At 52.0% G+C, this 22,077-nt stretch overlaps 1 protein-coding gene across 8 annotated transcripts; it reads right to left on the reverse strand.

The window, feature by feature from the left end:
- Positions 1–273: 273 nt before the first annotated feature.
- On the reverse strand, positions 274–22,058 carry FRMPD3 (FERM and PDZ domain containing 3). 8 transcript variants are annotated; one of them, XM_079962639.1, is made up of 16 exons: positions 21,657–21,687; positions 20,818–21,159; positions 19,031–19,292; positions 18,809–18,911; positions 18,538–18,583; positions 18,321–18,407; positions 17,797–17,925; positions 10,321–10,452; positions 9,865–9,984; positions 9,431–9,567; positions 8,813–8,930; positions 8,626–8,715; positions 8,015–8,194; positions 5,693–5,822; positions 3,251–3,808; positions 274–2,038 (listed from the first exon to the last, which is right to left on the reverse strand). In XM_079962639.1, exons 2-16 carry the CDS (start codon positions 21,130–21,132, stop codon positions 588–590), a joined length of 3,858 nt encoding a protein of 1,285 aa, XP_079818765.1. In that variant the 5' UTR covers positions 21,133–21,159; positions 21,657–21,687; the 3' UTR covers positions 274–587. The 8 variants fall into 8 exon arrangements, with proteins under 8 accessions (XP_079818765.1, XP_079818770.1, XP_079818768.1 ...); XM_079962644.1 differs by lacking the exon at positions 20,818–21,159 and having other exon boundaries at positions 19,031–19,265; positions 21,657–22,058; XM_079962642.1 differs by lacking the exon at positions 20,818–21,159 and having other exon boundaries at positions 21,657–22,058.
- Between the last annotated feature and the right edge of the window lie 19 nt (positions 22,059–22,077).

The following is a 22,077-nucleotide window of genomic DNA, read 5'->3' on the forward strand; positions in this document are numbered from 1 at the left end:
CTGTGTTCCTTCCTTCCTTTCTCCCTCCTTCCTTTTCTCTGTCCTTCCTTCCTTCCTTCTTTCCTTTGTCTCTCTCTCCCTTTCTCTGTCCTCCCTTCTTTCCTTCGTCCCTCCTTCCTTTTCTCCGTCCTCCCTCTCTCCCTCCCTTTCTTTGTCCTTCCTTCGTTTGTCCCTCCCTCCCTCCTTTTCTCCGTTAATCCTTCCCCATTTCTTTCCTCCCTTCCTCCCTTTCTCTATCCTCCCTCCCTCCCTCCCTCCCTTCCTTCCTTCCTTCCTTCCTTCGTCCCCCCTCCTTTTCTGTCCTTCCTTTCCATCCTTCCTTCCTTCATCCCTTCCTCCCTTTCTCCGTTCTTCCTACCCCATTTCCTTCCTCCCTTCCTCTGTCCTTGCTTCCTTCTTTCCTCCCTCCCTCTTACAGTGGGTGGGGTCACCCGACCGCATCCCAGCTTTCAGAGCCGAGGAGTTGGACTACATGACCGGGCTCCTGCCAATGGAGCCCGGCGGACTTCAGCCCTCTGAGAGAAAATTGCCGCCCTCCACCTTCTCCGCAAAACAACCGCCTCGTCACAACGTCCTCTCAGCAAGCCTCACTTTGCCGCCGGTGCCGTCAATGGGCGCACTGGCTCCTCGCCCGCCTGCCTGGCTGCTGACTCCTCCGCCGCCCTTGCCAGGGCGGTGTAGTTCCTCGCCACCTCCTCCACCTGAGCCAGCAGTGCCCGCCGCCGTGCCTCTTTGCCCACCACCGCTGCCGTCTCCGCCAACCGCGCCAGCACCCGGAAGCTCCCGGCGACGGCCGGCAGCAGCCGTGCCGGGCTCTTCTCGGCGCCTGCCACCCGCCGGCAGGCGGCCCTCAGCTCCCGGAAGGCCAGTGCCAGCTCCCGCCGGCCCTCATCTGGCACCGACTCCCCATTCCCTGCCGCTGCTGCACATTGCCGCAGGGCGCCCAGCAGCCGTTCAGCGTCAAGCCTCACCGCTGAGAACCCACCGGGGAAGGCGTACTCCCGGCCGCACAGCTCCCGGATGCGGTCGAGGCCCGATGCTGCCCGCAGGTCAATCTCCTGTGTCTGGGCTGCTGCGTCCGGCATTGGCGGCACCGAGTAGCACAGCTCATCGGCCTCGTCATCACCTCCCCGCGCTGAGAAGCAGGAGCGCACTGAGCAGCAGCCCTCTCCACCCGGCCCCAGTTGCCGTGGGCACACGTCATCCGGGAAACGCGGCGCTGGATCACCCTCTTCTGGAACGGCCCCTTCCCCGCTGGCGCAGCGCTGCAGCTTCTCGTAGCGTGGCGCTGCTGCCACCACGCACTCGGTCCCCAGGCAGGAGGCGCTCTTTTCCACATCTCTCGGCTCTGGGCTGGCCGAGCGCACCCGTCGACTCTGGAATCCTTGTGCCACCCGCTGCGGGCAACTCTCTATCCCTCGGCAGTCGCACCGCGACACACTGGGCGCTGTTGGCACAGGGCTGGTGCCAGGTGGGCAACCACAGCCCCCCGGCACCGGACCCTTCAGGAGTTGCTCCAGGAACTCCAGTTCAAACTGCTTCACTTTCCGGAGTTGCGCCCGGCGCTCATCCGTTTCCCGTTTGAGCCGTGCTGGGAATGTCGCTGAGAAGAGCTTCCGGAAGCGGAACGCCGGCCGGGGCACCCGCGGCTGTGCCGGGACCTCCAGATCCTCTCCGTGTGGCACCTTGGGTTCGAGATCAGACACTTCCTGGGGTGGGGGAACCATAGTATCTCTCCGGATCCTATCCGCCGGCACCTGGCAGCTCTCTGTCTCCTTCTGGGGACACTCCGGTTCAGGGTTCGAGGGGCAAGGCTGAGCGCTGGGACTTGGTTTGGCCTCGGCGAGCCACGCTGGTGAGGACTTCCCAGTCTTCGCCTGCCAAGTGGGCGCCCCACAGCCTCTCAAGCGGAAAGGTAGGTCCTTCTGGACCAGGAAGCCATCCGGGTCGACCCGTTGCGCCAGGAAGTAGGTGGCGTTGGGGGAAGCATCTGCGTCACGGCCGGAGTCGGGGTCGAGGGCGGCCAGGACGATGAGACCTGGAGAAACCACAAGGGCCGGGAGCATTAGGATGTTGAATAATAATCATAATACTAGGGTTATTACCCTATCCCTCCTATCCCTATCTTGAACCCCTATCCCTAACCATTATTATTATTATTATTATTATTATTATTATTATTATTATTATCTTATTATTTCTACTCTGCCCATTTGGCTGGGTTTCCCCAGCCACTCTGGGCAGCTCCCAAAACACAACAACAACGATGATGATGATAATCATAATCATAATAATCAACAACAATGATAATAATAATGTTGTTGTTGATGATGATCCTATCCCTAATCCCTATCCCAAGGGATGGATTCAATTGTAGTGATCAGATGGGATTACCATGAGGAATTATAAAATATGCATCAAGCCATTGTGTCCACGATGAATGCATTGTGTTGACTGGGTCATTGACAATAATTTCTGACCAAATCCCACAACCCTCTGCATCTCTGGCCATTTCCTCCTAACCCTAACCCATTTCTCTTTCTTGACAAGTCACGTACACAACCCAGTTGCTTTGCCAGTTAATCTCAGGATGTTGATCTTAGGGCCTGGAAACAGATCTCACCCGAAGGTGATAATGATCGCTGTCTTCCTGGCCATCCTTATGAATATTGCTTGTTTATCACCTCCCGGGGTTGCCAGATGCACTCCTTTGTAGTTCTGTTTTGTTTACCCCAGAAATATGTGTGCTTAATTAGTTTTAGTAGTTTAACTTTGTCCCCACATGGGGTTTGTTGAAATGCTCAGAAGAAATCTGATTGGTTCTTACGAACACTCTGTAAAAAGTTCTTATGTGAATAAAACGACCTGGGTCTGAGGGTGGAGAGACAGATTATTATATGCACCCTTCCCAGAGTCTTGCTGGTTCAAGCATCTGTGTGTATTCTTATTGATCAGAGTTCAATTATTCCTTTACTTTGAGAACACCTCACTCGACACCCTCTTCAATACTACTACTACTAATAATAATGATATTGATGATGATGTTAATAATCTATCCCTATGCCTGGGGGTGGACTTGACACCCTCTTCAATACTAATATTAATATTAATACTACTACTAATAATAATAACAACTCTATCCCTAACCTGGAGGTGGACTTGACACCCTCTTCAATACTACTATTACTACTACTACTACCCTATTCCTAATCCCTATTTCAGGGGGTGGGCTCGACGCCATCTTCAATACCCGTGGCTGGCGCCGCTGGTCCATCCTCCGCCTCCGCCAAGGCTTCCAGGGCCTGCAGGGTCGACACCAGTGCCTCGTCGAGATCCTGGGCTCGTTCCCGGACCGTCTGGGACCCCGGCACCACCGCCTCAACGAAGGTCACCGGTAGCTGGCACCCGGCATCCTCGCTTGGTGCCACCCGCTGGCGCCAGGCGTCGTCCTCATCAGAGCTATTGTCCCCGAAGCCAGGTGGCGGTGCTGTGATGGCCAGGGCGGTGGTGGGGTCGTCCTCATCGCCCTCGCTGCCCGGCGGCGGTAGCGCCGTCAGATCCAGGCCAGCACGGCCCAGGCTCCGTCCGGGACCGTCCACTGAGCGGGCTCGGGCACGCCTGGCACCGCAGCCCTCGCCCTCGGCACCCGGGAGTTTCAGCACTGGATCCGACTTGGTCCTGGGCCGCGTTTCCCCATCTCCGAAGATCCGGTTCTGGTTGAGGTCAGGGCGGCGGCGGCGTGGCAGCTCTGGTGGCATAGCACGGCGGTTGCTGCAGGCACTACGGTTCCCAGCCTCCTTCTCTCTGCCTGGAAAAGGAGAGACCGGAGGGTGAGGATGGTTGCCAGGGAAGGTGCTCCGGGGTTGTATAGTCCAACCCTCTTGACCCGTGATTGGCCTGATTCAAACCTGGAACCTCCTGCGTGTCCGTAGGGCATTCATATTTTCTGCACCTAAATGTATTACTATTACTATTATTATTATTGATGTCTCTATTCTCAGTAGAGAAATATAAATGCATGATTGTTGTTGTTTTGTTGCTGTTGCTGTTAGTGTTGCTGTTTTTCGGATGTCCCTATTTTCATAGGAGAAATGTAAAATTATTATTATTATTATTATTATTAAGATTGTCCCTATTATCGTTGGAGAAATGAAAGAGTAAAATTGTTGTTGTTGTTAATGACATCCATATTTTCATAGGAAAAATGTAAAATTATTGTGGTCATTATTATTGACGTCTCTATTCTCAGCAGGGAAATGTAAAAGCATTATTGTTCTTTTCTTGTTGTTGTTGTTATTTAGGATATGCTTATTTTCATTGGAGAAATGTAAGATGATGATGATGATGATGATGATGATGATGATTGTCCCTTTTCTCGTTGGAGAAATATAAGAGTGGACGAATGGGCAGGATATAAATCAATTGTTGTTGTTGTTGTTAACAGGGACCCAGGCTGGCTTCCCTCAATCTGGGATTTTCTTCCCTTTGGAAAAATCAGACATCTCAGCTGGTTGGAATTTTCTGAGCTTGGAAATGTACCTGTCTTGGTCATGGGAGCTGGTATATAAATTCTCATTCTAATAATAATATAAGTATTAATATTAATATTTGAATACTATATATAGTAAATTATATATCTGGGAACTCCAGCATGTAGGCCGGTAGATACATTCAATTAATTAAAAAGTAAAGAAAAGAATAAAAAATAATAGCATGGCATGGCATGGCATGGCATGGCATGGCATGGCATGGCATGGCATAACATAACATAACATAACATAACATAACATAACATAACATAACATAACATATAACAACAACAACAACAACAGGAATTGAGCAGTATATAAATTCAATTAATAATTCTATTATTATTGACATCTCTATTCTCAGCAGAAAAATGTAAAAGCATGATTGTTGTTGTTTTGATGCTGTTGCTGTTATTGTTGCTGTTATTTAGGATGTCCCTATTTTCATAGGTGGTGCTGGAGGAGACTCTTGAGAGTCCCATGGACTGCAAGAAGATCAAACCTATCCATTCTGAAGGAAATCAGCCCTGAGTGCTCACTGGAAGGACAGATCCTTAAGCTGAGGCTCCAATACTTTGGCCACCTTATGAGAAGAGAAGACTCCCTGGAAAAGACCCTGATGTTGGGAAAGATGGAGGGCACAAGGAGAAGAGGACGACAGAGGACGAGATGGTGGGACAGTGTTCTCGAAGCTACCAGCATGAGTTTGACCAAACTGCGGGAGGCAGTGGAAGACAGGAATTCCTGGCATACTCTGGTCCAGGGGTTCATGAAGAGTTGGACACGACTAAACGACTAAACAACATTATTTTCATAGGAGAAATGTAAAATTGTTGTTGTCGTGTCAACAGAGAAATGTAAAAGCATTATTGTTGTTTTGTTGTTGTTATTTAGCATATGCCTATTTTCATAGGAGAAATGTAAGACTATTATTATTATTATTATTATTATTGTTATTGTTATTGTTATTATTATTATTATTAAAATTGTCCCTTTTTGTTGGAGAAATGTAAGAGTAAATTTAATAATAATAATAATAATAATAATAATAATAATAATAGGGGCCCAGGCTGGCTTCCTTCAATCTGGGATTCTGGGATTTCATCCCCTCCAGAAAAATCTGACTTTCAGCTGCTTGGAATTTCCCTTGCTTGGAAACGTACCTGCCTTGGTCATGGGAGGCGGTGCAACTGGGAAAAGCGTCCTTCTGGAGTCGGCCAGTAGGTGGCAGTAGCCGGAAATGAGGCCAGCAAAATTGGTGGCTTCTGGCCACTCCATCAGAAGCACCAGCGGCTGGGGAGAGAAGCAGTATTGGAATCATAAAATCATAAAATATTGATCTTTATTATTATTATTGGAATAATAGGACCATACAATATTCTAGTCTATTACTAAACAGTCATACCTCAGGTTGAAGTAGCTTCGGGATGAATATTTTCAGGTTGTGCTCTGCGGCGACCCGGAAGTAATAGAGCACATGCTTCCGGGTTTCGCCACTCGCGCATGCGCAGATGCTCAAAATGACGTCATGCGCATGCACAGAAATGGCAAATCGCGACACGTGCAGACACGGGTTGCGTTCGCTGCAGGATGCGAATGGGGCTCTGGAACTGTAGGAGTGCACATTTCCAGAGTGTGGGGATCAGATGGGATTACTCTGAGGAATTATAAAATATGCATCAAGCCATTGTGTCCGCTATGAAAGCATGGCATTGACTGGGTTAGATTCATTGACAATAATTTCTGATCAAATCCCACAAGCCTCTGCATTTCTGGCCATTTTCTCTACTGTTCATTTTCTAAGCCTGACAGGCACGTATCAGCATTCTAAATACACAGGCCAGTTGCTTCATCAGGCATCCATAAAAGATAGTAGGTAGCTTCTTTGACGTAGTTTTTAAATCTTTAGATAGATCTTAGGAGTGTTCACAAAGAGATGGTAAATACTACCTGTCCTTCCTTCCTTTATTGCTGTTTATGACCTCCAAGTTTGCTGAATGCATTCTTCCTTTTTAGTTCTGTTTTATTTACCCCAGAAGTATGCATGCTTAAATTAGTGTAACTTTGTCCCCACGTGGGGTTTTTTGAAATGCTGAGGAAATCTGATTGGTTCTTACGAACACTGGGTAAAAAGTTCTTTTGTGAATAAAACGACCTGGGCCGAAGGGTGGACAGGAATTATTATTATACGCACTTGTCAGAGCTGCCTCCAGGTCCCAGCTCACAGAGGACCAACGCTAGGCTGTAGTTATGTACAAAAGTCTTTATTGAGGTTCAGTTTCCATTTTAAAGCCGCAGCGCGCAGCTCTACGTCTCGACCTTAGACCGGCGAAGTCCCGTCTGAGTCTCCTCCCCTTCCACACCAGTTTAAGACTCTCGCCTTGCTCCACCTCTTCCTAAGTTCCTTTCTCCTCTGGGCCCTCCTGCCCGCTAGGGTCTCATCCTTCCTGGACTCCTCTGACGCTGACCCTGATGATTCTTCCCCCTCCTTCCGGCGGGCTTTAGGACCTGGTTCCCTATCCGGGCTACCTTCTGTGCCGCTCGCCTGTACATTTGAACTTGGCGCGCGCGCCCAGCCTGCAACTTTCCTCTTGACCGTTAACTCGCTCTCCGATGGAGGCGTGGCCACCCCTGACTCCTCTTCTCTCGCTGGTGGTGAATATGTGGGCTCTGATACCTGGGACTCCTCCCCCCCACTACGCTCTGGTGGGGAAGCTGGTCCTGATTTCCAACTGCTGCTCTGGGAGTCCCCGCTGGCCCCTTGTTTCTGGGGTGTCCCCCTTGGGTCCCCCCTTGCCCTGCCCATCGGCGCCCCCTTCTGTGAATCTTCCGATTCGCTGGAGAGGCTCACGGAATCTATTGGGCTGCTGTCATCCTCTCCTACGCTGCCCTCGGATTGCTCCCCCTCGCTCTCCATCTCCTCTCCTCCCTGCGCTCCCGCTGAGTCCCTGACAGCACTCCTCCCAGAGTCTTGCTGATTGAAGCCTCTGTGTGTTATTAATCAGAGTCTAATCCTTCCTTTGCTTTGGGAACGCTACAGGAACAGATCCCATTTGCATCCAGAGGTACCACTGTATTCTTATTGTTCTCATCATAATAAAGCCTGAATATTATTTAAATGAAAAATCTGATTTAAGTAATAAAAATCTAATTTAAATCAGAATATAAATTGAATCAAAAGAATCCGATATAAATTGAAATAATCAGATTTTTTAAAAAATGTGCTTTAAATTAAAATCTGATCTAAATCAAAAAATCTGATTCTTTGAATAATTTTTTTATTTAAATAGAAAAAAAATGCGATTTAAATTAAAAATGTGATTTAAATAAAAATGTTATTTAAATCAAGAACCAAATTTAAAATTTAAAAATTTGATTTAAATTTTTTTAATTCAGATTTAAAATTTTGAAAATCTGATAGAAAAAAACCCCAAAGAAAATCCGAGTGACGGGGTGGCCCCCAGGCGGCCCTCCAGCCTGCCCACCTTTGCATCCACAATGCCGGTCTCCACCCTTGCCACACCCGGGTTCTCCCGGAAGAGTTGGACTCTGCTGATCTGGCTGAATTCGCACAGGACAGTGGTCAGGTTGGTGCGGAGGTCGATGACGTGACTCACGCCATGGCGGGGGCCCACCAGGAGGGTGGGGGCCGTGTCCTGGCCGTCCTACAAGAGAGTCAGAGTAGTCAATCTCAGACCTGGAACCCAGAATAAGGACCCGGAACCAAACCGGAACCTGGAACCAGAATCCAAGCCTGGAACCCTAGCCAAACTGAACTGGAAACCAGAACCAGGAATCGGAAACCAAAACCCATAACCTGGAACCAGAATCCAGGAACTGGAACTGAGCCAGGAACCGCAGCTGGAATCAAAGCCGGGAACCAAACCGGAACCTGGAACCAGAATCCAAGCCCGGAACCTTAACCAAACTGAACTGGAAACCAGAACCAGGAACTGGAAACCAAACCAGAAACTGGAACCCAGAATACAAGCCCGGAACCCGGAGCCCGGAACTGGGAACCAGAAAACAGAACCTGGCACCAGAATCTGAGCCCAGAACTTGAAACAGAAACCAAACCAGAACTCGGAAACCCTACCATCCCGACGGTCTGGAAGATGACACTGGAGAAGGTGGGCAGCCGGTCGAGGAGGCGTAGGTACTGGAGCTTGGCCCGGGTAGGGGAGACCTGCGAGGAGAGAATCGGGGTGCCCCTTGGGGTCATCCAGTCTGACCCCAGGCTCAAGGCGGGGGTTAGGGACCCATCCCAGGGGTTAGGGTCCCACCTGGGCGCCGCGCCGCTGGTGCGCCTTCAGCTGTTGTGAGAGCGACCGGCGCAGGAGCTTGTCCTTGGTAGCCGGCAACAGAGAGGGAGGCAAGAAGGGCTCCAGACCCCACTCCTTCCTGGGGAGAAAAAGGAAACGCACACACTCCAATTTACCGTACTTCCTTCCTGCCTACCTTTCTCTGTTCTTCCTTCCTTCCTTCCTTCCTTCCTTCCTTCCTTCCTTCCTTCTTTCCTCCCTCCCTCCCTTTGCTCTTCCTTCCCTGATTCCTTCCTTTGTTCATTTCTTCATTCCTCCTTCCCTTTCTCTATCCTCCTTCCCTCCCTTTCTTTGTTCTTTCTTCCTTGTTTCCCTCCTTCCTTTCTCTGTTCTCCCTCCCTTCTTTCTGCTGTCCGTCCCTCCCTTTTTGTTTTTCCTTCCCCCTTCCTTCCTTCCTTCCTAAGGAAGGAAACAAAGAAGGAAGAACAGAGAAAGGGAGGGAGGAAAAAAAAGAAGGAAGGAAGGAAGAACAGAGAAAGGGAGTGAGGGACGAAGGAAGGAAGGACGGTTGGCTGTCCCGGGTGTGGGAACAAGGGTTGGTCAGGATGACCCTCAGGGTTCCCCCCGGAACTCACTCACTCGACGTTTCTGAGTGCCACCTTGTGGCTGGGACGGGTGGCTGAGACGGTGATATAGATGTGGAGCGCCGTCAGGACCAGGAGCGACTCCGGATCAGGGTCGGCACCAAACCGCTCTCGGATGACATCATTGCGGCTCTGGAGAGGGAATTATAAGCACCGCCTAGTGGTTACCGCAAGGGACTGGGAAGCAGTGACTAGTGGTTATTGACTAGAAAGCAGCAGCTAGTGGTTTGTGAGTTGTAAGCAGTCCCTAGTGGTTAGATCGAGGGACTAGGAAGACTAGTGAGCTGGAACTAGTGCTTAACCCCAGCAAAATAATAATAAATTTGTACCCCGCCCATTTGAGGAGCAGTGAGGACCACTAGGTGGAGCAGCCGGCTAGAAGGAAGGATTGGGACCCTCTAACCACACATTCACACACACCCCGCTGACCTGGATGTAGAGGTATTCGAAGGCGGCGGCGTCTCGCCGCAACAGTTCGGCAGGGTCTTTGGGGTAAAAGCTGACCCGAAAAAGGCACCGCATGCCTTGGTAGTGGGTCCGTTGAACGACCTGGGGGGAGGAAGGAGAGCTCTGGCAAGGGGGTGGGCTAGATGACCCTGGGTTCCCTTTCCCCTGTCCATCCTTGTGGGATTTGGGAGGAAGGGAGGGAGGGACGAAGGAAGGAGGGAGGGAGGGAAAGAAGGAAAGAAAGAAAGAAAGAAAGAAAGAAAGAAAGAAAGAAAGAAGGAAGGAAGGAGAGAGAGAGGGACGAAGGAAGGAAAGAAGGTAGGAAAGAAGGAGGGAAAGAAGGAAGGAAAGAAGGAAGGAAGGACAGAGAAAGGGAGTGAGGAAAGAAGGTAGGAAGGATGGATGGGAGGGAGGGAGGATTTCAAAGTTCTGACTCACGTGGGCCAAAGGCTGCTTCTCCTGTAGGAGGAGAAACTGGTGGCTCCGCTCGGGGCTGCGGTATTCCAAGACGAGGGAAAAATGCTCAATCCGCCGCAGGGAAAGGCGATCCTGGAGGGTTGCCATCACATCCTGGGAGGGTCGAGAGAAAAGCATTTTTGGAAGAATAAGAAAAATAAATCTGTTTTTTTACAGTAAGGTTCAGCCTTGCTGGCACCCCCTTAATAGTGACAATCAGAGGGAGGTTTCCTTTTTGGAATAATCAATTTTTACAGTTCTATCAAAAATGACTGATTTGGTTCTACTATTAGAAATACACAGACCGATAATTATAAAATGATGTTGAGGTTTAATAAGTTAACTTTTTATTTGGACAACTGTTTTGCTCTACTTTACTGGAAGGAGAAGAATCATTTCCTTAATAACAATTATTTTACTCAAACAATAACATGATAGCATATGTATCCATGTGTCAGGGGTTCAGGAGCAGAGGCACAGGGAGGAGAGGAGATGGAGAGCGAGGGGGAGGAATCCGAGGGGAGCATAGAAGAAGAGGACAGTGAACCGAGGTATTCCATGAGCCTCTCCAGCGAATCGGAAGATTCACAGAAGGGGGCGCCAGTGGCCAGGGGTAGGGGGTTCCCAAGGGGAACGTCCCAGGAGCAAGGGGACAGCAGGGACTCCCAGAGCAGTAGTTGGAAATCAGGACCAGCTTCCCCACCAGAGCAGAGTGGGGGGGAAGAGTCCCAAGGATCAGGGCCAGTGCATTCCCCACCAGGGAGAGAAGATAAGGCAGGGCTGACCACACCTCCATCGGAGAGTCAGACAACGGAGGGGAGGTCAGATCCGGCCAGTGTACCGGAAGAGGGAAGCAGTGACAGAAGTAGTGTAACGGTCAGGAGGAAGGTCACTGGGTTGGCGCGAGAGGCAAGTTCAAATGTACAGGAGCGCGGGACAGCAGAGAATGAGGATTGGGAACCGGGTCCTAAAGCCCGCCGGAGGGAGGGGGAGGAGCTAAGCGACTCAGCGTCGGAAGAGTCCAGAAAGGGCAATGCCCCAGCGGGCAGGAGGACCCAGAGGAGGAGAGAGCAGCGTAAAAGGTGGAGCCGGGCTAGGATCTTAAACTGGTGTCATAGGGGAGGAGACTCAGACGGTACTTCGCCGGTCTAGGCTTTAAGACGTAGAGCTGCGCGCTACGGCTTTGAAATGGAAACTGAACCTCAATAAAGACTTTTGTACATAACTACAGCCCAGCATTGGTCCTCTGTGAGCTGGGACCTAGAGGCAGCTCTGACAGTAAGTACCGTCTCACTAAAAACCTCGCAACGTGAGGGGACGCAGCGAGGGGCGAAGATTGGTACTTCGCGAGCTCACGAAAGCAGCACAAGATGACTACCGAAGAACAACTGGCAGCACTGCAAAACGCAGTGACACAACTTAACGCAGAAATACTAGCGGCCAGGAGGAGAGAAGAGGAATCAGATGCTGTCTGCAAGGATCTGCAAGCCAGGTTGGAAATGTTGACTAAACAGGGGCTACAGGGAGCCAGACCAGAGGGAATTGGGCTGGGAATGAGAGGAGGGAGCCTTGTGTCTCATTTCGATGGGAGTCTGCAGCAATATCCTAACTTCAGAGCAGACGTGCTTTTTGCACTAAAGTTACTGGAGAAGGACTTTAGAGATGAGCAGGAGAAAGTAGGCTTCATACTAACGCATCTCCATGGAGAAGCTAAAGCGTGGTTGCGCAATCTGTGGAGAGATAATGATGCAGCCCTCCAAAACGCAAAAGCCTTCATTAAGGCAATGGATGCTTGTTTTTTATCAGCGATAGATGTAGATGTCGCTAAAAGAGAGATTCATGGTTTGAAACAAGGCAGAGCCACTGTGAGGCAATATCACTCCCGCTTTTTTGCATTGGTCAACGCGCTGGGATGGGAAAAAGATACAGCGGCCGTCAGGGACCTGTTCTGGGAGGGGCTGAACGGGGCTGTGAAAGACGAAATCGCAAGGGGGGAGAGACCCCAGAGCACTCAAGAAGTGGTCCAGAGAGCGATAACGATTGGTGTGCGTCTGGAAGAACGTCCCTGGAGCAAAGACGAAGGGCGTTGGGGACGCACACCAGTAAGAGCACCTCCTTTCTTTCCCAGGGACTCAGCGCGCACTCAATCCACGCCTCCACTGGGAGGGGGAGAGGAGCCGATGGAGATAGGTGGTGCCAAGGCTCAGTCAGCGACCAGAGCCCCAACACCGGGAGCAGCCAAAGTGAAGCCTCCTAGAGGGAACAGGAAGTGTTACATCTGCGACAGTGCTCAGCATATGGCAAAAGAGTGCCCCCAGAGGCTCCTCAAGCACACTGCAGCCTCAGCAAAAGTAACAGAAGCAGTTCAGCAGAGAGAACCACAGCAGGGAAACGCCGAAGTCTGGCTGGAAGCAGAGCTACTGGGGCCCAGCCAGACGAGTCAGTGAAGCAGTCCCCAGGCATCTTACAGCCCACAGACCCCCTCCCGCCCAAACCAGTGGTGCAGCTCACCGCAGCCCTCCAGCTTCCCAATAGGCTCACCTATTACCATTGACTCTGGTAGCAATGCAGACTTTATAGGAGTGGATTTCATCAAGCAACATAGCATAGCGCTCCTGCCTGCCACGATGCCCCTGAAAGTAGTGACAGTCGATGGAAGAGAATTGCTGGGGGGACAGGTGGTACAGCAAACGCCGCCAATGGTGATGCGAATCGGAAATCACCGCGAAGTCATCAGCTTCAACGTCACCCACCTGTCAGACACACCCATAGTATTGGGCATGAGCTGGTTGGACAGGCACAGCCCGGCATTGGCATGGTACCAGCGTAAATTGACCTTCTGCTCCTCCTACTGCGCAGAACATTGCATCATGACTAACCCGGAGGACGAGGGGCAAGAGGATGACCCACAGCTACAACTGGGCATGCTGCAAGCAGTACCCGACAAGTACAAGGCGTTTTTGGAGGTCTTCTGCGAGAAGGAAGCGGACAAGCTGCCTCCACACAGACCCTACGACTGCAAGATTGACCTCCTGCCGGGGGCGACGCTGCCGACAGGAAAACTGTATTCCATGTCTGAAGACGAACTGCAAGAGCTCAGGGAGTTCATAGATCACAACTTGAAGCGGGGATTCATCCGGGAATCCAAAGCAGTGGGGGGCAGTCCTGTGTTCTTCGTGAAGAAAAAAGACACGCCCCAAAAGAGGTTGGTAGTTGATTTCAGAATCTTAAACTCGAAAACCAAGCCCACGGCTTTCCCGATGCCCAAGATTGACGACTTGCTCGCGACGGTGAGGAAGGGACGCATCTTCACCAAGTTGGATCTACGAGGGGCAACAATCTTATACGTATGCGGGAGGGCGACGAGTGGAAGACGGCCATGTTTACGCCCTTGGGCACCTATGAATATAGGGTTATGCCGTTCGGTTTACAAAATGGCTCCCACTGCTTCCAAGCCTTCATGCATCACGTGTTAGCGGGGCTCCTCTACAAGAAGTGCGTCTGCTTCCTGGCCGACATTCTGATCTTCTCGGAATCGCAGGAGGCTCACGAGAGAGATGTCAAGGAAGTCCTGCAAAGACTACGGGAGCACAGACTTTACGCCAAACTGGAAAAGTGCCAGTTCGACATGACGGAGGTGGATTTCCTGGGCTACAAGCTGTCCGACAAGGGAATCGCCATGGACAGCGCCAAGGTACGCTCGGTACTGGACTGGAAAAGCCCGTGCAATCAGAAGGAGGTCCAGAGGTTTGTCGGCTTTGCCAACTTTTATCGCAAGTTTATCAAGAGTTTCGCTATGCAGACGGTGGCCATCACGGACACCCTCAGCTCCAAGAAGAAGAAGTTCATCTGGACGGAGCAGGCGGAGCAGTCCTTTCAGAAACTCAAGCGTCTCTTCGCTTCTGAAGAACAACTGCTACATGTGAACCCCAGCAGACCCATGAGGGTTGAGACGGATGCCTCCGACAGAGCCGTGGGGGCAGTCCTGTTGCAGCAAGACCCGCAAGGGGATTGGAGGCCGTGCGCTTTCTACTCCAGGAAACTCAGCAAGTCGGAGCAGAACTACACCATCTGGGACAGAGAGTTGCTGGCCATTCATGCAGCATTCAAGGCGTGGCGGCACTTCGTCATCGGAGCCAAACACACGGTGCAAGTTCGCACGGACCATAAGAACCTGGAGTACTGGCGCACGGCGCGGTTCCTGAACCAGAGACACATCCGCTGGGCGGAGTTCTTTGCGGATTTCAACTTCAGGATAGAATATATCCCCGGAGACAACAACATCATGGCTGATGCGCTATCCAGGAAGCCGCAGTATCTGGAGGAAGCAGCACCGGTAGCGGCCAAACACATTTTCGCACCTAAGGCGTGGGCATGCGCTTCGGCCACCGTGGACCTGGAAGCAATACGGCGCGAACTTCGAACGGATGCCTTCGCACGATCCAAGATGGAGGAGGTGCGCAGCGGCGGAGCAAAGGACGACGAGTTCCAGATACGCGACGGACTGCTCCTCCGCAAAGGGGCCATCTACGTGCCGGGAGATGAACTCCGCGCGACAGTACTGCAACAGCTACACGACGCACCCAGCGCCGGACATTTCGGCAAGGAAAAGACGGTGGAATTAGTAGCCAGAGACTTTTGGTGGCCCAAGATGCAGGGAGAAGTCGCGGATTACGTCACGAGGTGCGACACATGCCAAAGGGCCAAGCCAGTACACAGACCGCCGGCGGGACTGTTGGAACCGCTACAGACCCCGTCCGAACCGTGGGAGAGGGTGGCCTTGGACTTTGTCACTGATCTGCCCAGCTCGAGGGGCAAAACAGCAGTACTCATGGTAGTCGACATGTTCACCAAGATGGCGCACTTCATTCCTTGCGCGAAGGTGGCCACAGCGGAACAGACAGCCAAGCTGTTCATAGACCACGTGTTCAAGGTGCACGGCCTGCCACGGTCTATCCTGTCCGACCGGGGTCGCCAGTTCATCTCGAGTTTCTGGCAGAAGCTGATGGGGATCCTGAACGTCAAGGTCAACCTAGCGTCGGCAAGACACCCGCAGACCAACAGACAAGCGGAGAGGGTCAACGCCATCATGCAGCAGTACCTGAGATGCTACACGAACCAGCAGCCCTCGACCTGGGTGGACTACCTACCGCTGGCCGAGTTTGCCTACAACAACACGAAACACGTGTCCACGGGGGTGACACCATTTTTCGCCAACAATGGGCGACATCCCAGGACCTTCCCGGGCTTAGAGAAAGAGGGGGAAGGGGAGCCGCAGGGAGCAGAGGCATTGGCAGAGGAGTTACAGGAGGTCCATGAACAGCTCAGAAGGCAGTTGGAGCTAGCAAAACACGTGTACAAGATGCAGGCAGACAGACACAGGAGAGTTGAGGAGGACATACGGGTAGGGGACTGGGTCTGGTTAGCAGCCCAGGCAGTGCTGGCCAGATCCTTAGCTAAGAAGAAGCTCGGACACAAGCAGCTAGGCCCTTACCAAGTCGAGGCACAGATCAACCCAGTGGCCTTCCGGTTGACACTACCGGAGGGATCCAGAATGCACCCGGTCTTTCATAGATCGGTGCTCACGCCCTACAAGGCACCTCACAGGTTTCAGGCGCCAGGGACAGCTCCGAGCCCGCTTAGAGACGCACCCACAACAGGGGGGTTGCCGAGGGCGGGGCAGCTCAACGAGGTCACGGAGATTTTGGACTCAAGATGGGGGGAAGAGGGGGTGGAATATCTACTCGCAAGGGAAGGTACCCCGGCCAGCGCCAACAGCTGGGTACCGTACTATGCGGTGGAGGAGCACTACCTCAAAGACGAGTTCCACGCACTCTTCCCACACAGGCCCATGCCGGAGGATTATTTTGACGAATATCTTTTCACACCCACACTTTCAGCCAGCACATTCCGGGGTTTCTCTTCAGAGAAGGACACAGCGCCGGAGACTAGCTCCCCAGAGGGGTCCCTCTCAGGGTTTGGCACAGGCAGCTCTTATTGGTGGGAAGATCAACCTGTGGTGGGGTGGCGCAGTGAACTGCCGAGCGGGCCCGCGCACGCAGCGTCACCCCAGGCGACAGGGGGAGAGGAGGTCATGGATGTGTTGGGGGAGGATCCGGGGTTCGAACACACCGGCAGAGAGATGGAAGCGGAGGAGATCAACGTCGACGAGCCCGTGGAGGACTGGCCGGATCTACCCGGCTGGAGGCATACCACGGGGGAAGAACTGTATCCTGCACTCACCCCCACAACATTGGAGCACCCAGAACCCACGCCAGAAGAGGGGGAGGGGGGAAGGGGGGGCTTCGAGGGGGGGATGGATGTCAGGGGTTCAGGAGCAGAGGCACATGGAGGAGAGGAGATGGAGAGCGAGGGGGAGGGGGAGGAATCCGAGGGGAGCATAGAAGAAGAGGACAGTGAACCGAGGGATTCCATGAGCCTCTCCAGCGAATCGGAAGATTCACAGAAGGGGGCGCCAGTGGCCAGGGGTAGGGGGTTCCCAAGGGGAACGTCCCAGGAGCAAGGGGACAGCAGGGACTCCCAGAGCAGTAGTTGGAAATCAGGACCAGCTTCCCCACCAGAGCAGAGTGGGGGGGAAGAGTCCCAAGGATCAGGGCCAGTGCATTCCCCACCAGGGAGAGAAGATAAGGCAGGGCTGACCACACCTCCATCGGAGAGTCAGACAACGGAGGGGAGGTCAGATCCGGCCAGTGTACCGGAAGAGGGAAGCAGTGACAGAAGTAGTGTAACGGTCAGGAGGAAGGTCACTGGGTTGGCGCGAGAGGCAAGTTCAAATGTACAGGAGCGCGGGACAGCAGAGAATGAGGATTGGGAACCGGGTCCTAAAGCCCGCCGGAGGGAGGGGGAGGAGCTAAGCGACTCAGCGTCGGAAGAGTCCAGAAAGGGCAATGCCCCAGCGGGCAGGAGGACCCAGAGGAGGAGAGAGCAGCGTAAAAGGTGGAGCCGGGCTAGGATCTTAAACTGGTGTCATAGGGGAGGAGACTCAGACGGTACTTCGCCGGTCTAGGCTTTAAGACGTAGAGCTGCGCGCTACGGCTTTGAAATGGAAACTGAACCTCAATAAAGACTTTTGTACATAACTACAGCCCAGCATTGGTCCTCTGTGAGCTGGGACCTAGAGGCAGCTCTGACACCATGTTTGTTAACTGATGTTGATAAAAAAAGGACTGTGTTTTAGCACACATTAAAAACTTAAAATAAATCCTTCTTTCCTGATGTATTAAGAATTACAATGTATCAAGAATTAAGAATGTAACTTAAATAGAATTAAATAAATAAAATAGAATATAACTTCAATACATTCCTTGGACTAGAATGTAACATAATAGAAAATCTCTACAAATATTTTTCCTCTGAAAGCATTTTACAAGTCACTAACCACTAGACGCTGCTTCCCAGCCCCTTGCTCTAATCACAAGACACTGCTTCCCTTTCTACCTTGACGGTGGTGCGGCTGTCGAAGGTGAAGGACTTGACCTGCCCGTTTTCAAGGAAAACCTTCAGGACGTTGGGGATGAGGAGGAGGGCTTCCTTCTTCAGCATCTCCTGCGGGCGGAAAAGCAGAGGCTGGCGGAATAATAATAATAATAATAATAATAATAATAATATAAAACAACTACCTGGCTTTTAGAAGACATCTGAAGGTAGCCCTGTTTAGGCAAGTTTTAAGGTTTGATGTTTTATTCTGTTTTTATTCTGTTTTTAATCACCCAGCTGGATGGGCCAGGTATAAATAAATATAAATATAAATATAAATATAAATATAAATATAAATATAAATATAAATATAAATTAAATATAAATATAAATAATTTATTACTTATACCTCGCCCACCTGCCCGGGCCTCCCCAGTCACTCTGTGCAGCACATTAGCTATCTTTAACAAGCCCAAAGAGGCAACGGAGACATGAAGAAAGGAGACGACCACATCCCCACCCTTCCAGAACTTTCCAGAACTCACCGGCTCCGGCTCCGAGAAGCGCACTTTGGCAGGGTTGGACCTCAGCTTGGCCTTCTTCGCAGCACTGATGAAGGCCGACTTGGGCGACTGGAAGGGGAGAAGGAAAAGACGGGCCTTGTGGGAGAGGTTGGCCGCCTTCCAAAATCTCAGCCGGAAAAGCAGATTCCTGACTTGCCAGGGGGTGGGGGTTGAGATGGATGACCCCCGGGGATCTCACCTGATGGGTTTGCAGCACGGTGAAGACAGCGGACTCCTTGGCGCTTCTGTGGCAGGAAAGGAACAAAGGAAACATTTAGGGTTTCCTTGAGATTTCTGCCTCTGCAGGGAGTTGGACTAGATGACCCTCGGGGATCCCAGCTCCCCTGCGTTGAAATTCCTCCAGAAAGAATCCATGGATTTGTAGAGGAGGCAGGAACTGCAGCTCTTAAATTTCAGAAGGGTCATCCAGTCCGACCAGCGTGTCTTGAACCCGCTTCCTCCTTCCTCACCTCACAATTTCGATGAATCTCTCCTGGGCAACATCACTCACGTCTTCGTCACCGATGGCCCAGATCTGGTCCCCGGGAAAGAGTTTGTCCTCCGAGCGTCCGCCTGCCAAAGGAAGGGGCAGCTGGTGTCTGTCGGGGGGGAGAGAGACCCTCAGCGTCATCTAGTCCAACCCCCTTCCAACTTGATGATCCGATGCTGAGATTTATCCCCGGAATCCTCACCTGCCACTACTGAACGCACCACCACGGGCCTCTCGCCACCGGCCACAAAGCCAAACCCTCTGTCCGGGTGGCGCCGGATTGTCACCTGTCGGAAGGCCTCGGAAGGCGGCGGTCCCCATTCCATAGCATCCCAGCTTTCCTCTGGCATTGCATCTCCAGCGGCGGGAGAAGACAGGATTCCAGGACACAGGGAGGGAAGAATCCTATCTTCGGTCTCTATCCTAATGCACAGAATCTGGGATGCCAGCAAGGTTGAACCTTTCTGTAAAAAAGGGATTTTATTATTCCAAAAAAGGAAACCTAACTCCTATCTCTAACCCCTATCCCTAACCCCTATCCCTAATCCCTAACCAGGGGCCTCTTACCTATAGAGACTAGTGGCATGGGGCATCAGGGAAGAGGTGGAGGCTGAATGCGGCGCCTCCCAGCATTAGCTCGTCACCCTTGCCTGCCTCCTCCAGCCCCGCAGGCAGCGCTGTCCTCCCTAAAAAAAGGTGGACAACTCTGGGAAACGGGGGGGGGGGGCACCGGAGGGAGCTTTGCACCACGGCGCTTGATATGCTTAAGATGGCCCTGCCCATAACCCCTAACCCTAACCCCACCCCTACCCCTAACCCCCAACCTCATGCCTAACCCCCAACCCCTATCCCTATCCTCAACCCCTAACCCTTATCTCTTCCCTGCATTTCAGCCTTCATCAACTGCAAAGTTGACATTGATTTGCACATTGCATTTTCGCCAACCAGGTCCGGCATTATGGCTTTCCTTTGCCATTTTGTAATCAACTGCAATTCAATAACTGATTGCATTTCTTATTTTATTTTTAAACCAGAACCATTTTATTTATTCGTTGGTACACAGCTTCTCCACAAAAAGGCCCCACAAATAATGCAAACGTAAATGTCCAGTTAAGGCACCACCTCTTTTAACATTCACAATAGAGCTCAAAATATTGCTTTTTAAAATTATAATTCATCGCATTTCAGCTGCTGTTTGCAGTTGGCATTCAGATCCAGGAAAATCCAGCAGCAGCAGGGCCTGATCCTGTCTCAGAGGAGGAGAACCCTACTCACTGTGGCTGGGAGAGATGCCCTCTGGCCATGTCACCTCCTCCTTTTCTCCTGCCAGAAAGAGGGGGGAGGGGTGGAGGGAGAGAAGAATTCAGCAGATCAAGAATATGAAAGGAATTGGCTGCTGGCCTGGTCCCAGAGAAAGGGATGGGAAAAGAGAGAGAGGGGGAGAGAGAGAAGAGAGGGAGAGAGGAAGGGAGATTTGAGAGAGGAATGGAGAGGCAGACAAAGAAAGGAGTATCTGAAGTGTATCTGAAGAAGTGTGCATGCACACGAAAGCTCATACCAAGAACTAACTTAGTTGGTCTTTAAGGTGCTACTGGAAGGAATTTTTTTATTTTGTTTTAAAGAAAGGAGAGGGGGCGGGATGGAGAGAAAGGGTAAGGGGAGATGGGGAAGAGAGAAAGGGGGGGGGGAGAGATGCGACACTGGAGGGAGAGGAGAAAGAAAGAGAGAAGAAGGGGGGGAATGGGGAAGAGAAAGAAGGAGTCCAGGGAGTGGGAGGGAGGGAAAGAGAAAAAGAGGGGGGGGAGAGAGATAAAGGGAGATTTGAGAGAGGAATGGAGAGGGAGAGAAAGAAGGAGAGAAAGAAAGAAAGAGAGGAGAGAGACGGGGAAGGTGAGAAAGAGAAGGAGGCCTGAGATTCATCCGGCATCGGCATGACCTGTTTTTGACATCCTAATAATAGTAATAATAATAGGCGTTCCTCTGACCCACCAAGCTTGTAACTCCATCCAAAGTAGCCTTGGCGGTCCCTTCCCGCCCTATTATTATTCTCCTCTTGTCTCCTTCCCCCCATCCCTCCTCTCCTCCTCCTCTCATTTCGTCGTTCTCTCCTTTGATACCTTCCTCGGAGGTCGGGTGGTTGGATAGAGATTCTTGGAAACGGACCATTCGCGGCGGCAGGAATCTCAAGAGAGAAGCCTGGAATCCAGTGACGTGACAATTCGTGGTTCCCCCAAACCCCGAGGTCCTTTTCACACGTGCTATGAGCAGCGGGTCAGACTGGATGACCCTCAGGTACCTTCCCATCCGAACCTTCCATTCGCCAGGCAATCACTGGTGCCGGGGAAAGGATCGAAATGGACTTACCCGCTTGGTGTGTGTGTAAGGAGGACTTTGGGGGGAATCCTGTCCCCCATCTGTCCCAATGGGGGTCCCCCACGCCCCACATTCGCCCCACAACCGTCGCCATCCGTAGCCCCCCAAAAGCACGAGGCGAGATGGGGCGCCGGGGCCGTTGCATCCCCCTTTGTGAAAGCGGGGTGGGGAACCAAAGGGATTTGCCCGCCTGGGGGGGGGGGGGACACATACCCTCCCAACTGCCCCCTTCGTAGCCTCCCAAGCGCATGCTTTGGGCTACGGGGCCGCCCATCTTTCGAGAAAAGAGGGGCAGGAAGAGGGAGGGAGCCGTTTTGGGGGGCATTAGGAGAACTTGGGCGCCCCTCGACCTGCTCCGTCGGTAACCCCAAAACCAGAAGGGGAGGGCGCATACCTCGGGCGCAAGTAGACCCCCTCCCCAGTTGTGGTTTTTTTATGGGGGTCGCGGGCCTTACCGGGACTCCCTGCGGCCCCCCGAAATCGGGCCGGGAAGACGGCGGGGGGGGGGGGGCAGCTCCGGCCGCGCCTGCGCACTCGCGGCGCTCGTCGTCACTGCAGTACACGGGAAGGGAGGGGGGAAGCGAAGAGGGGAGGGGCGCCCCGAAAGTCATCCAGACTGACCCCCCCCCGCGAGGCGGGAAACGGAGCGCAGGATCCTAGAATGGGGGAGCTAGAAGGGCGCCCTAAAAGTAATCCAGTCTGACCCCCCTACAATGCAGGGATCTAGAATGGGGAGCTGGAAGGGAGCCCCAAAAGTCATCCAGACTAATCCCCCTGCAATGTAGGGATCTAGAATGGGGGACCCAGAAGGGAGCCTCAAAAGTCATCCAGACTGACCCCCCCCCCGGTTGTATATAGATTCTAATAATAATAATA

Source organism: Podarcis cretensis (assembly GCF_951804945.1).
Source record: "Podarcis cretensis genome assembly, chromosome: Z".
In the NCBI taxonomy this organism is placed as follows: Eukaryota; Metazoa; Chordata; class Lepidosauria; order Squamata; family Lacertidae; genus Podarcis; species Podarcis cretensis.